At 43.4% G+C, this 14,331-nt stretch overlaps 1 protein-coding gene across 2 annotated transcripts in view; it reads left to right on the top strand.

Annotated features, from left to right (window-relative positions):
• The first annotated feature begins 3,124 nt into the window (after positions 1-3,124).
• BLTP3B (bridge-like lipid transfer protein family member 3B) overlaps positions 3,125-14,331 on the top strand; it is an 88,940-nt gene continuing 77,733 nt past the window's right edge. For both annotated transcript variants that reach the window (XM_004583136.3, XM_058673234.1), the window contains exon 1: positions 3,125-3,430. In XM_004583136.3, coding sequence (XP_004583193.2) covers positions 3,387-3,430 — 44 coding nt within the window. In that variant the 5' untranslated portion in view covers positions 3,125-3,386. The remainder of the gene's footprint in view (positions 3,431-14,331) is intronic.

The following is a 14,331-nucleotide window of genomic DNA, read 5'->3' as shown; positions in this document are numbered from 1 at the left end:
GCAGAGCCAGGCATCAGGATATTTTAAGGCTGCCAGCTGCCTGCAACACACAGGCAGGGCTCAGAACCACAGACTCCCTGTTTACCCATGGGGAAGTTGAGGTCAGAGTCCGAGGCCACCTACTTACTCCCCCAGGCACAGGTGGCCAGACTGGCCCAAGAGCTCAGCTCTTCTGCCTTCTGGGCATCCAAACGCCCTCAGGGAGAAGGGAGGGACTCACTGGAGAAGCGCTTGAGGCCACTGAACAGGCCCCATCTCCTTTAACAAAGGCTGCTGTCAATACCAACAGCAGGCTGGTAGCAAGGCTCAGGACTCTGCCTGACTCAGCCTCCCACCCCCATGGACTTCTTGTGTCCTGGCCAGTGTGAGAATAGCTGCAGTAGAACGCCCAATGAGGCACCATTAGGATAGAGAGGACAGACCTAAGAGCAGATACGGGTCACCCAACAGCTAAGAATGTCCACCCACCCTGTCCTGTCCTCTTCTGGTTACAGCTGAGTCAAAACTCTCATAGCCTAAATTGTATCAAACAACAACAACAACAACAACAACAACAAAACCCCTCATAGCCTCCTTTATTTTAGGTCCATTACATTAATTTTACTGCTTTTTAAGAAGGAGTCCAAAGAGGGGAAAAAAATTGTAAGATTTACCAATTTGGGGGCTGGCGCGGTGGCTCAACCCACAAGTGGCAGCACCCCATATGGGTGCCAGTTTTAGTCCTGGATTCTTCACTTTCCATCTAGCTCTCTGCTTATGGTATGGGAGAGCAGAGAAGGATGGGCCAAGTACTTGGGCCCTGCACCCACGTAGGAGACCTGGAAAAAGCTCCTGCCTTTGTATGGGAGCATGGCCATTGCAGGCAGCCATTTGGGGAGTAAAACAGCGGATGGAAGCTCTTTAAATAAAGAAAAGAGAGAGAGAATGAGAGTCAGACAGAGAATCTTCCATCTGCTGGTTCATTCCCCAAAAGGCTGCAACTTGCCTGAAGCCAGGAGCCAGGAGCTTCTTCCAGGTTTCCCACATGCATAAAGGGGCCCAGCGCTTGGGCCTTAGTTGCTTTCCCAAGTTCATTTAAAGACAGCTGGATGTGAAGTGCAACAGCAAGAACTCAAATCAACACCCATAAGGAATGTTAGCACCATTGGCGTATCCACTATGCCTCAATACTTCTCCCCTCCCAACAAAATTTTGTGTGATAGATTCTCTCAATCCAGAAAGAGTGAAAATAAAATTATTACCATTTATTTTTCACAATGAAACAATATTACAACTATGATTACTAATCTGTGGTGTTTCTTGATGTTTTGTATTAAAATCTGCATGTCCTAGTCATACTACTAAGGCATCTGGCCTTTATAAAAGCCATGAACTTCTCATGCTTGTGTAGAAGGACATTGTGACCCTGGAAGGTCAGTGAGCACAGGATTACAACTGACAGGATAACATTTGTATGAGAACTGGATGGATGCCATCTGTGTGATTGATTGGGTATCATTTGTATGAGAACAGCTGAGTGGACAGCATGTGAATGAGAACACTTGGTGGGATATACAAAACAAGAGCTCCAAACAAGAGTATAGAAACAATTGATGGGTTCCGTAGATAAGCTCAATACCTCCTCCCTTATCCTAAGTGACCCTCTGGCTGTAAAGTCTGATGTCACTAATAAACTTTGGTAGGCCATTTTTCTATTTTAGCTTGCTTAACCTGGTAAATCCTTCAAACAATCTCATCAACAGTACTGCAGGCTGGAAAAATTTCAAAACTTTTTCCTAGGAGATCATATAGTTAAAACATCCACACACTTGGGTTTCCAATCCAAGTTTTTGATTTCAGGGTCATTTCTTTCAACAAATCAAACCGACATTCTCATTTTGGAAATAACAGACCCTTTGTAAATCCATGTCTGAATGGGTCACTTTCAGGTATTGATCCTAGCCCTCACTTACTCAGTGTTGCAATGTGCTGGCCACTTTCTTGGATACTCTATTTGCATAATTCCATTTAGTTCTCACAAAATTCTGTGAGTTTATAATGTCTGTCACAGAGGAGATGACTGAGGTAGAAAGTTGTCCAAATTTATACAACTCCACGGGTTCAGTCAGCATTCCTGACCCAGGGCTTAGAAATGTGAATCAATCTAGGCTGTTAACTCTTGGATGGCAAGAACTGGTTTGTTTTCTTTAGGCAATACGAAATCCTTGAAGTGTCTGGTTCACTTCTTGGCAAACACAAAGCAAGTAAGTCATCCCAGGAATCTTATCTTTCCATTCTTCAAAAGGGGTTCAGGATATTGAACTACACTTTTGCCCTTTTAGACATATCTCTGGTCACTTAACCCTCTGAAAAACGTTGTTTTGAAGCTGGGTGGGGTGGATTTCAACAATTTCCTTGCTAGGGAAATATCCAAATGAGTTTGACACACCTATTTCTCTAGATACAACCCAGTGAAGTAAAACTGATAGGATTAACCTGTTTTTGCAGATGACTCAAGTGAGGCCAAAAGTTGAGAAATTCTTTTCCAGGTTGATCCAACTTAAAAAAAAAAAAAAAGGAAAGAAAGAAAAAGAAAAGCTAGACCTAGTATTTCAATTTAAGGCTTCTAGTTTCTGGGTCTTAGACATTACTGATACACATCGTGGACTTTCATTTCTGCTCGGATTGGAATCATTTGGAGGAAATATCAGACCATAGCAGTTGGCTAACGTAAAGCAGAAGGCACTGAGCGAAGTCCGTAAGGAAAGCTAGTTAGGTTAAGAGAGCAATGCAGCTTTCCATTCTAAAGAAATGAAAAAAAGAAGTGGAAGTGTGGAAGAACTTCCACAACACGGTCCCGGGGAAGTGAGGGAGGATTAACGCTTCAGCAGGTCCCGCGATTGGCAGTCCCCAGACCCTCATAGCTGGCAGACGACCCTGCATGAAGGACCACGCCAGGAGAGCCAAGCGGGGCTCACCTGTCCCACTTAGCGTGCGCGCCGGCCCCGCCCACAGCGCACTGGCTCCGCCCGCTCCGCCCACAGCACTCGCCGACCCCGCCTCCTTCAAACCCGCTCCGCCCACAGCGCGCGCCGGCCCTTCCCACAGCGCGCCAACCCCGCCCACAACACGTCGGCCCCGCCCCCGCGCTGCCGCTGGTCTCTTAGGTGATGCTGCAGCCAAGATGGCGCCTGCGGCGGCCGCGGTGGCCTGAACGTCATGCTCCGGGTCCTCGGCAGCGGCGGCGGCTGTGGCCTCGGCGGGGGGCTCGTGTCTCTCCCTGCCGTGAGCGCCCAGGCATCTCTCCTGCTGCCGGGCTGCCCTGGACAGAGAGGAGACGGCCACGAAGAGAGGAGGCAGTGAGGAACAGCTAGAGAGAGAGCGGCGGCGCCTCCCGTCTCGGCACCATGGCTGGGATCATTAAGAAACAGATCCTGAAGCACCTCTCCAGGTCAGTCAGCGCCTCTGGCGTGGGAGCCAGTTGGCCTCCGCGCCCGCCTGCCGCCGAGAGGGCAGCCCGTGGCCTCGATAGTGGCGGACGCTTTGCAAGTTGTGTGGGAGGCGACTCCTTGGGTTGCCCGGGTCCAGCTGAGGGCACAAGTCGCGGCCCCGGCTCTCCCTTGGCTTGGGGCGCCGGGGACTGGGCTGACGAGTCAGCCCCTGCCTGGGTTCCCCACCTCGGCCCAGTGTGTCCAGGGAGCTTCAAGTGCTCTGGTGGGGTCGACCCGGGACCGGCTCTCGAAGGCTGGATTTGACCTGGCGCTGCCCGGGTATCCGGTGGCTGTGTGGGCTCGAACCCGTGCTCCGAAAGGAGCCTTTCCGTTACCTGAGGGCTCCTAGCCTGGTGTAGACGCTCAGGGCCAGGCCTGGGTGTGTGTGCTCAGTGAAACGTTAACCTTGTGATTGTTCTGAATTCCTCCCCCTAACCTCCGGCTCGACGTTCCCTCTCGTGCATACGGGTGTGCCTGTTTACACAGGATTCAGGGGGATAGCCAGCCTTGCCAGCCTTACCCAGTTCTCTCCGGGGTCGCAGTTCCACAGCATTTTGCTGTTTTTAAATCGAGACCCTTACATTCAAGGAGTTAACATCTGTGCTGATTCAACGCAAGACATGTCATTCTTTCCATTTCATAACACAGTTTTAGTCAGAAACATGACTCAGGAGAGCTGGCAGTTTGCGAACTGCTCCTGGCTTCTCCATATTTGTCTCAAGATCCGGGCTAAATGCAGGGTCTTGTCCCAAGTTGACGGCAAGCGTGGAGCGCTTGGTTGCTTTCTCTGTTGTTTGTCAGTTAATGATTACTTTTCAGTGATTGCAGAGACAGACTGGGGTATAATGATAGACTTGTACAGTAAACACAATCTTTGATTCTCCAGACTGCTTTATACCAGAGGTTATGGATTGGAAACCAAATCAATACATCTGTGGCTCAGCAAATCAATTACTCACATTGAACAAGATGTGAGCTTTTGAACAAATATCAAATCATAGCATCCCACATGAATATCCGTTTGCCATAATATCTAGTTGGATAGTTTGTTTTAAAATTTGGTACATATAATGAAATACTGAATGATTTATTTTGGTGGAAGGTCTTACTTGTCTTCTGAAGTTAGTGTTTAGGTCAAGTCTGGCATCAGTCGCCTTGCTTGTTTCTTGTACCCTGTCCACAAGGAAGTTCAGACCTGCAGAAAAGACTCGGATGCCTCTTCTGGTGCTCTCTCAAGGATTATGGTACCTGGTTAGTAACATCCTAGATGCTCAGGGAAAAGTTAATCCAATCAGAAAATGCCTTAGGACAGTAGAATTTCATTCTCTTGCAGAATTCCGTTTGAGACTTTCAAAAATTAAGAACGAAGATATCATGGTTTACTTCATAAAAGATAACACACCATTCAGAATTGAATAGTTAAGGTTGCTTTTTCCATTTGTACTGCTTCTTAGAGTTGTGTGGTAAATAATAAAGACTTTTTTTTTTTTCTAAAGATTTGTTTATTTACTTGAAAGGCAGAACTACAGAGAGAGCCAGAGAGAGAGGTCCGTTTTTTATATGCAGATTCACTCCCCAGGTGGCTGCAGTGGCTGGAGCTGGCCTGGCAGAAGCAAGGAGCTTCTTTCAGGTCTTCTGCTTGGGAGGAGGATCGGAAGTGGAGCAGCCAGGACTTGAACTGGTGCCCGTTTGGGATGCTGGCACCACAGATGGTGGCTTTATCCGCCGTACTACAGTGCCAGCCCCAATAGTGGAGATATTTTTGAGAGAGAAATCTAAATGCTGTTTATAATAGACAAGCATGGCAAGTGTTGTGATTTGTTGTATTATTCAAATAGAAATGAACTTTTGAAATTTTGTGGGTCCAGTTTAATTTTACTGATTATACATTGTGTGTTTTTTAAAATTTATTTATTTTTTATTGGAAAGGCGGATATACAGAGAGGAGGAGAGACAGAGAGGAAGATCTTCCATTCAATAGCTCACTCCCCAAGTGACCACAATGGCCGGAGCTGAACCAATCCGGAGCCAGGAGCCAGGAGCCAGGAGCTCTTCCAGATCTCACACGGGGTTTCAGGGTCCCAAGGCTTTGGGTCGTCCTCAACTGTTTTCCCAGGCCACAAGCAGGGAGCTGGATGGGAAGCAGGGCCACTGGGAGTAGAACCGGCGACCATATGGGATCCCGGCATGTTCAAGGTGAAGACTCTAACCACTATTATCGCGCCAGGCCCACTGATTATACATTGTAATGAAAAGCTCAATATATTGATCTAGTGGTCTGGGTTACAATTTCAGACAGTTTCACAAGAAATATGTAGAACACAGTTCTTTTTATTAATGCACAACTCCTGTGCCTGTAGATTCGGCTTCCCTGACCACACAGTTTAAAATTGTGAACTCTCATTCCCACTGTCCCACTCATTAATTTCCTCTTTTCCTCTCATTCTCATCTGTTGTTATGTATCCGTGCTTTTTTTCTGTTTGCTCCCCTATGTTCGGATGTAATACGGGAGCCAGGCTTTTTGTCTCAGGGCAGGCACGGAGTTGGCTCTTAGTAACTGCTGAAGGAATAACATGAATGAGCTGCTTCTCCCTTACCACTCTGTAACTGAGGGAAGGCTGTATGCTACTATTGTAGTTGGCCAAGGTCAGGGCAAGGTACAGTTCCCTGTGGTTTTAGGAAGCAGTGGTTGATTGAATCATTGTGTAAGTGTGATACCATGGATGTCCTGGAAAGGCAGAGCTAGGCAAATGACCTAGTTTTTATAAGGTCTTACATATATAGGGGATTCTTCAGTGAGGACACGACCTAGTTCTCAAATAGGGGTCTTCCCCCTGAGGAAGAAGACCAACAGGAGAAATAAGTGCTCACTCCTAGCCTTGACATTGATGTACAGTGAAACTCCGAAATTGAAACTAGTGTTGCCTGGATGCAGGTTTTTGAGAATCTCTTGTATTGGAAAAGTTAAGAAGAGGAATTGTTTGTAAAACATTAATAAATACTTCAAGTAAGTGCTGAGCCATTTGAGAAATGCAAACCTGCTGACTCACTACTTATCTCATGGTTGAGTTTGCATTCCAGCACTGGTGAAAAGGCTTGTCTTGCAGCACCAACAAAAAGCTTCTGCACTTCATTCATCTGAATGGAGGACACGGAGTGTGTTTGTTGCGAGAGGGGAGTTAGAGCAGTGACATTTTTAAGAGAAGTCAAAGAGGAAAAACCCATTAAGGAGGAATTTCTTCAATGCTTCAAACTAGAACAGCATAAAGCATGTTTTGGGACTTTGCTAGGATAGTCCTTTTTTGAGAGAGTGCAATGCTCTGAAGTTGTAAGAGAAGAAGAGAAGTAGGCAGGGGCTGCCTTTCAGCCCAAGGCCTTATTTACTCTGTGTGTCCACGTGCATAGGTGTGCACACAGGGCCAAAGAGGTTTGTATATTTAATGAAGCAGAACCTCACAAAGAGTGGGAAAGGTTCAGATGTAAATACCCTGGACCTTTGTAGTGCATGAGGCTCAGGACACCAAGTGCTAGGTGCCAGGTTTATTGGGGAGTTAAGAGTTGACTGGGCCTACCTGTACCCCTAAGCTGAGTGGAGTTTTTGTATAGTTTAAAAACCATGATCAACCAGGGATGTTTTTACTCTTTGGGAAATCTGGCAATGTTTGGAAACATTTTTGGTTGATAGATTTTTGGGAAGGGGTGTGATTGACTTCTAGAAGCAAAGGACAAGGATACCATAAAACATCCAGTAGTGAATACGACAGTTACACCAACCATTTCTTGGCCCTCATGTCTGTAGCTTTGAAGGTTGAAGCACAGGTTCAAAGTATACAGATATAGCAGATACGATCAGGTGACTGAGCTGGAGCCCTATGCCAGCAAACAATAGAGAAGTGCTCCAAGTGAAAGAAAAGCAACAGAAAGTGCATTGGAGTGGGTCACAGAGCCGGAGGGAGACAGGAGCGGCCTCACCAAGGGAAGGCCAGGAGCCCAGGCAGTGCTTCCAATCTCATTCCTCTTGCAGCCGGCACTGTTGACATTTTGCACTAAATTCTTTGTTTTTGGAGAGTTGGTCTCTTCGCTGTAGAATGTTCAGTGCCTCCAGAGGTTGCCACCTGCCACCTGGGGGAGAATTGGCTCTTGATTGGGAGCCACAGCCTGGAAGTGCTGTCAGCTTCCTGTTGCTGATGTCTCCTGTCAGGTCTTAGATCCCCAGCACAGAGAATCTGTGCAGCCCAGTTCTGGCTACTCGCAGATAAATTAGCAATGGGTTTGGGGAACTTTTCTTTTTTTTTTTCTTAACCATTCCAGATGTTGTATCTTTTGAAAAGAGAAGTCCCCCCCCCCTTTTTTTTTTCAAGTTTTATTTACTTACTTTAAAGGCAGAGTTACAGAGAGGAAGATCTTCCATTCACTGTTTCACTTCCCAGATGGTTGCAGTGGCAAGACTCTGCCCGATTACTGCAAGGAGGCAGGGACTTCTTCCGGTGTCTCATGTTGGTACAGAGGCCTAAGAACTTGGAAATAGCCTGGATCCATCCCAGCTCCAAAGATAATAGATAAGGAAAACTACCTACTTGATCGTCTAAACTTGACTTGCTTATTAAACTAAGGAGAAGGAAAAATTGAAAAAAAATTGTTTTTTTTTTTAATTTTGAAAGGCAGAGCTAGAGAGGGAGAGAGAGACAGAGAGAGACAAAGACAGACTTCTACCTATTGATTCACTCCCCAAATGATTGCAACCATTAGGGATGGGCCAGGCTGAAGCCAGGAGCCACAGACTCCATCTGGGTGTCCATTGTGGTAACAGGGATCCAGTTACTTGAGTCATCACTGCTGCTTCCCAGGATGTACGTTAGCAGGAAGCTAAGCAGAGGTAGGACTTGATTCCAGGCGTTCTGATACCAAGTGCCAATGTAACCTGCTGTGTCACAGTGGCTATTGTGGTAATGTGAATTTTGACACTAGATACACTAGTTATTTGTTTCACAAATAATTACCTGGATGTCTGTTTTGTAATATGTTTTGTACTAGGTACTGCTTTGTAGTGCTTGTAATATAGCAATGAACAAAATAGGCAAAAATTCCTCCTTCATGGAGTTTACATTTTAATCAGAGGAAACATATATTAAGGAAATACATAAGTGAAATCCATGGTATATCTGTTTGAATTGTATGCTGTCGAACAGAAAAACTAGCATAGGGAAAGAAAGGAATGTGGAGAAATTCACAATATTTTAAAAATTATTATCATTATTTTACAGTGTAGTTCCTTAGGCTCTGAGGTTTTCCCTTCCCCAAGTGGTGATCCAGAAGGCCTGAGAAGAGACCTGAAGGAGGTGAAATGAACAAAGACAAAGGGAATAGAGTTGAGATCTTGTTTCTCATTTTTGAAATCTATCGAGGCTACCAATAATTAAGTTGAGTGAAGGAGAAAGTGAGGGGAGGATAATGTGATAGAAGGAGACAAAGATCAGATTCTGTGGAGCCTTGTAATCATTCTTTCACCCTCAGGGAACATGGAAGCCTTAGAATCAACAATGATTCTGGCAGCCATATGGGAGATAAATGGGGCTGAGGCAGAAGTGGGTCCCCAGTTAACAGGTCAGTTAACACCAGGTTATCTATCCAGGCGAGAGGAATATTGGCTGTGAACAAGGTAGGTGTTGTGCACTTGTAGGGGCGGATCTTGATGCATTTTGAAAGTAGAGCCAGGGTTGACTAAGAGAGAAAATGAGATTGAGTAAAAATTGAGATGATGCCTAAATTTTGGTATAGCAATTGAAAGAGTGAGGTAACAACTTACTTGGAGACAACTGCAGGAGGAGCAAGCTTGGGAGAAGAGCAGCAGTTTGGTTTTGGAGTGAACATTAGATATCTCCATGGACATGAGAGCCATGGAGATATCTAATGTGTGTGTGTGTGTGTGTATATATATATATATATATATATATATACACACACACACACACATTATGTTTATATATATATATACACACAGAGAGAGACATATGCATATATATACATATACATATGTATGTTAATTATTTGAAAGAGTTGCAGAGAGTGAAAGGGAAAGAGAAAGACCCTCTGGATCACTCCCCCAAATGATCACAATGGCCAGAGCTGAGCCCTTCTGAAGCTGGGAGCCACAAGCTTCTTCTGGGATTCCCACATGGGTGCAGGGGCCCTAGACCTTGGGCCGTGCTCCTCTGCTTTGCCAGGCCAGGACTAGCCCCAGCATCCATATGAGATGCTGGCACAGGCACTTCACTAGCTTGCTCTCGCTATACCACTGCACTGGCCCTTTGCTCTGTATTTTCATTATGATCTAGTCAGAATGACGTAGTTTAGTGTGGCAGCAACAATGGCAACACTTTTCTGTGATTATCCTTTGGTTTATGCAATAGGTAATTATCACATGATTATTTTGGTAGGAGAGGGATTTCGGGGACTCTAGAAGTATCTGACCTACAGCAAGTATCTCTTGCATTAGATCAAAACTAGACAGTATGACCCGGTGCCGTAGCGTAGCAGCTAAAATCCTTGCCTTACATGCGTTAGGATCTCATATGGGTGCCGGTTCTAATCCCGGCAGCTCCACTTCCTATCCAGCTCCCTGCTTGTGGCCTGAGAAAGTAGTGGAAGACGACCCAAAGCCTTGGGACCCTGCACCTACATGGGAGACCCGACGAGGCTCCTGGTTCCTGGCTTCGGATCGGCCCAGCTCCAGCCATTGCAGCCACTTGGGGAGTGAATCAGTGGATGGAAGATCTTCCTCTCTCTCTCCTCCTCTCTGTACATCTAACTTTTTAATAATAATAAAAAAGGCATTGATTTATATAAACGTTACTTTCAGGAGATTGAAGGCTTCAAGTGGAAGGGGGATGGATGCTTGTTTTAGTAGATGTAATGTTGCCATCTAGAATTCTGAAACAAAAGGAACCTGTTCTTGTCCCAGAAAAAGAAATCAGTACAAATGTTGACTTGCCCAAGTCCAGTGGTGTTGAGGGATGAATTCACAGAGCCCCTGTCATGTGTGTTTGACTTGCTATATTGCTGGTGCAGGTGGTTATTCCTACCTAATAGTTTGCATTTCTTTTACATGGCAGTTTTCCACACTTCCGCTACTACTCTTTTATGATGTTTCACCAACCTACTGCCGTAACTTGAAAAGATTGTGTTATTACTTGAGCACGCTTTAATTCTCCAGTCTTTTCAAGTTGGAGATCAGGGACCTTGACTCAGCAGTTCTTTAGAGTTGGGAAACATAATTTCTCCATTCACTTCTTTTACTTGCGTAATTCTGCTTTTTGCAACATTATACTTTGCCTTAGTATTGCAGTTGCCTGTAAATATTTCTTTCCCTAGTTAATCTCTTGCATGCTGTGAATATTTATGTGCCTAGGATGAGTATTTAATATTCTTACTAAGTGTTGGTATTTAACAGTTTGCATATAAGTTACAAGTGAAGACTGTTTCCATGAGTGAAAGATGAGGACAGAATGATTTATGTTTTTTCTTTTAAATTTTTAAAATACGCTGATAGTTTAGTTAGTTACTGATTCATGTTGAGATGTCTCCCAGCCAAGACGAATGTTGCCATACAAATTCTGCATGTCTGTATCTTGTCCTGTAAGATTTAATTTGATTTTTATATGCATGTATCTTTTATTACACAAATGTATCATTAAGAAGGGATCTCTGACTCCAGTTGCTTTTGCTAGTATGGCATGAAGTGTTATTTTCCTGTACTGTTGTCTGTGTATGATTTATTATTAATATTTAGAAATAAACTGGATGGAAATTGAGCCATCTTAAAATCTGACAAAACAGTATTTTTAGATGTTAAATGAATTTATCCCAAATTTTTACTTCTGCTATGATTCAACTTTACATACAGCAAAGATGTACTGTGAAAATTAACATCCATAAAATGCAAGGTTTATCTTTATTTTTAAGGAATGATTACCTGACTCACTCCATTAAATGGCTCATAAGTTAATTTTTTTCTGTGTATACTTAAAGAGAGTTCTATAACATATAAATAAGATTAAGTTATAGGAATATCTTTTGGGAATGGTCTGGTGGATGAGTGAATAAACAGAATTCAAGATAGAATCATGTGCGAAGAACGATGCAGCTTGAACAGAAGCAGACAGTGAGGCATAGGCCGTCTTAAATGTTAGATGCTTATAACAAATAATGAAATAAAAGCACATGCATGGCAGCTTGAGTGCATAAAATGAATATTAATTGAGTCTATTTCCTTTGGCTAGGCTGTGATACATAGAAAAACATATTTCAGGCAGATATCTGGATGAGTTAAGAGTAGTTTTGTTAGGTTGTCCAGTTTGATTTTCCAGTACATCACTTTTCGCCTTTGTGTTTTTTCCATCCACCTTTTGTTTCCTGTTTCCTGCAGACAAGTTGTCTGCATCCTTCTGTGACAGACCATCTTCTCGCAGGCTTCATTTTTTTGTAGTGCATAGATAACTTTAATTTGTCTTCACTGATTTCCATTTTTGAACCACTTTAAGTATTGAAATATATCCTGCTTTTTCTTTGGAGGGGTTGAAACAGGCTTTATTTTTGTTCTGTGGCTTGTCGTCTCAGAACAAAATTGCCTTGGTGGGTCATAAGAGCAGTGACTCTGCTTGTCTTGTTCGCAATTGTATTTTTAGCATCTGTCACAATACTGTGGTATGTTGTTATTCAAAAACGTGTCTAAATGAAGAAAGAAATTTAACTACCATGTATATTGATTATCCAGAATACATTTTTGGGAGGTCTAAAAAATTGACTCATATCCAAGAAACTAGCTTAAATTTTTTTTTCTTATAAATGCTGTAGTTCTGCAGTTTACTTTTGAGCATTTATAAAGGGGTCTTTCAGAAGTTCATGAAAAGTCCGTATTTCAAAAACTATACATGAATGTCAAAAATCTTTTGCACCAATGTGTTTATCTTCCAGTGACATTCTGTGAAGTTTTGAAATACCATGCATATATCCGTTGTTGATTCTGTCTTTGGCTTGTGGATTGTTTTTCATAGGTAAACTTAGGCCTCAGTATTCTCTGTAACGTGAGGATTACAGTATAACTGGGGCTTCTGGTAGTTAAGCTAAGCTGGTAATTTGTATTTATAGGTTGCTTGGTTTACAGAGTGGTCAATTGCTTTCATGTAATATTAAATCATAACTTTAGCCTTTGTAACTTGTGAAATGTAACTTTTAATTTTTGTTAATTGTCTTAATTTGAAATGATTTTAGAAAAACACGAGTATAGTAGTCACTGGTAGAGAGAATGAAAAACATCCTAAAATTCATCTTAAAATTTAAGCGATGTTTGCCTTTAGTTAATCCAGTGTGAAGTACAACTGTCTTTTTAAAAGTGCATCACAGCTAAATATTTTTATCGTATCATTCCTTTCCTCCTCCTTCCCTTAAATTTGCTCCCTTCTGTATCCCCCTGTGTACCCATCCCCTGCAGCGTCCCCTGCTGGCTGTGGTGGAGATTGGTGTGCTGTGAATTGCATAATCACCCAAATGAGTACCAGAAGAGTCTAAGAAATCCTGGCAACTGACTGCTTGCTTTCACCAGGAATAGGTACCTTTTGTGTGAAATTCCTGCCCTCAGGTAATACTTCTATTCCCCAGCTTTTTTTTTCTTACTATAAATGCAAGCACTTAATATACCCTCACATAAAGATACTTTGAGAATAGTTTCTGATTCTTACAATGTTTTAGTCAGATTCCAATTTCATTTTTTTTCTTTTTTTTTGTGATTTATTTTTTATTTATTTGAAAGAGAGTTACAGAGAGGTCTTTCATCTGCTGTTTCCCCACCTCCGCCTGCCTGCCCCCTACCCCCCATGGCCACAGTAGCTGGGACTGTGCCAGCCTGAATCCAGGAGCCCAGGGCTTCTGCTTATCACACATGGGGGGCAGGGCCCAAGCACTAGGTTCATCTTCTGCTACTTTCCTAGGAGCATTAGCAGGGAACTGGATTGGAAGTGGAGCAGCCGGGTTTCAACCTCATAGTGCTCATATGGGGTGCTGGCATCACAGGCATTGACTTAACTTGCTGTCCTACAATGCTGGCCCCAGATTTCATTTTCTTTATACCATGAAGCTACAAATTTATGCAATGCAGCTCCTATTATGTCTCTTCCTACAGATAAGATTTGCTAGTGTACACAAGGTTATAACCAGCTCTTGCTGGTATTGGAAGGCAAAGTTTTATGATTTACAACCGACTATTTGGAAATAATAATTAGCATTTGCTTTAGTTTTTAAGGGAAAGGCTTCATAGACTTTTAAAATATATATATATATTTTTTAAGATTTTTGTATTTGAAAGCTAGGATTACAGAGATGGGGGAAGATATACATACATGCACAGAGAAAAGTCTTCTGCCCACTTGTTTAATCCTCAGATGACTGCAACAGCCAGGGCTAGCCAGGCTCAATAGGAGCCAGGAGCTTTTGACTGTCTCATGCGGATGCAGGGACCCAAGAATTTGGGCTATCTCCCACTGCTTTCCTAAGCACATTAGCAGGGAGGTGGATCAGAAGTGGAACAGCAACTCGTGCCCATATGGGATGCTGGTGCTGCAGCTGGCAGCTTACTGTGCTGGACCACAGTGTGGGCCCCAAGACTTCAGTGTTAATGAATCCAGTGAGGTATGAAGGCTCTTTTGGAACAGAAAGTGCTTTTGATCAGTTCTTTCATTTAGCATTGACAGGTCTAATTGATGGAGCTGAGAGCCTATTTTGTGTGTTTAATGTTACAGTCTTCATGAGAGTATGAGATAGTATAAATGACAATGCAGATCTTGAAGACTACAGGGAGTTTGCCCA

This window comes from Ochotona princeps, chromosome 15, assembly GCF_030435755.1.
Source record: "Ochotona princeps isolate mOchPri1 chromosome 15, mOchPri1.hap1, whole genome shotgun sequence".
Taxonomy (NCBI): domain Eukaryota; kingdom Metazoa; phylum Chordata; class Mammalia; order Lagomorpha; family Ochotonidae; genus Ochotona; species Ochotona princeps.
The sequence above is the reverse complement of the archived record's forward strand: the minus strand, read 5'-3'. Positions and strand labels throughout refer to the sequence as shown.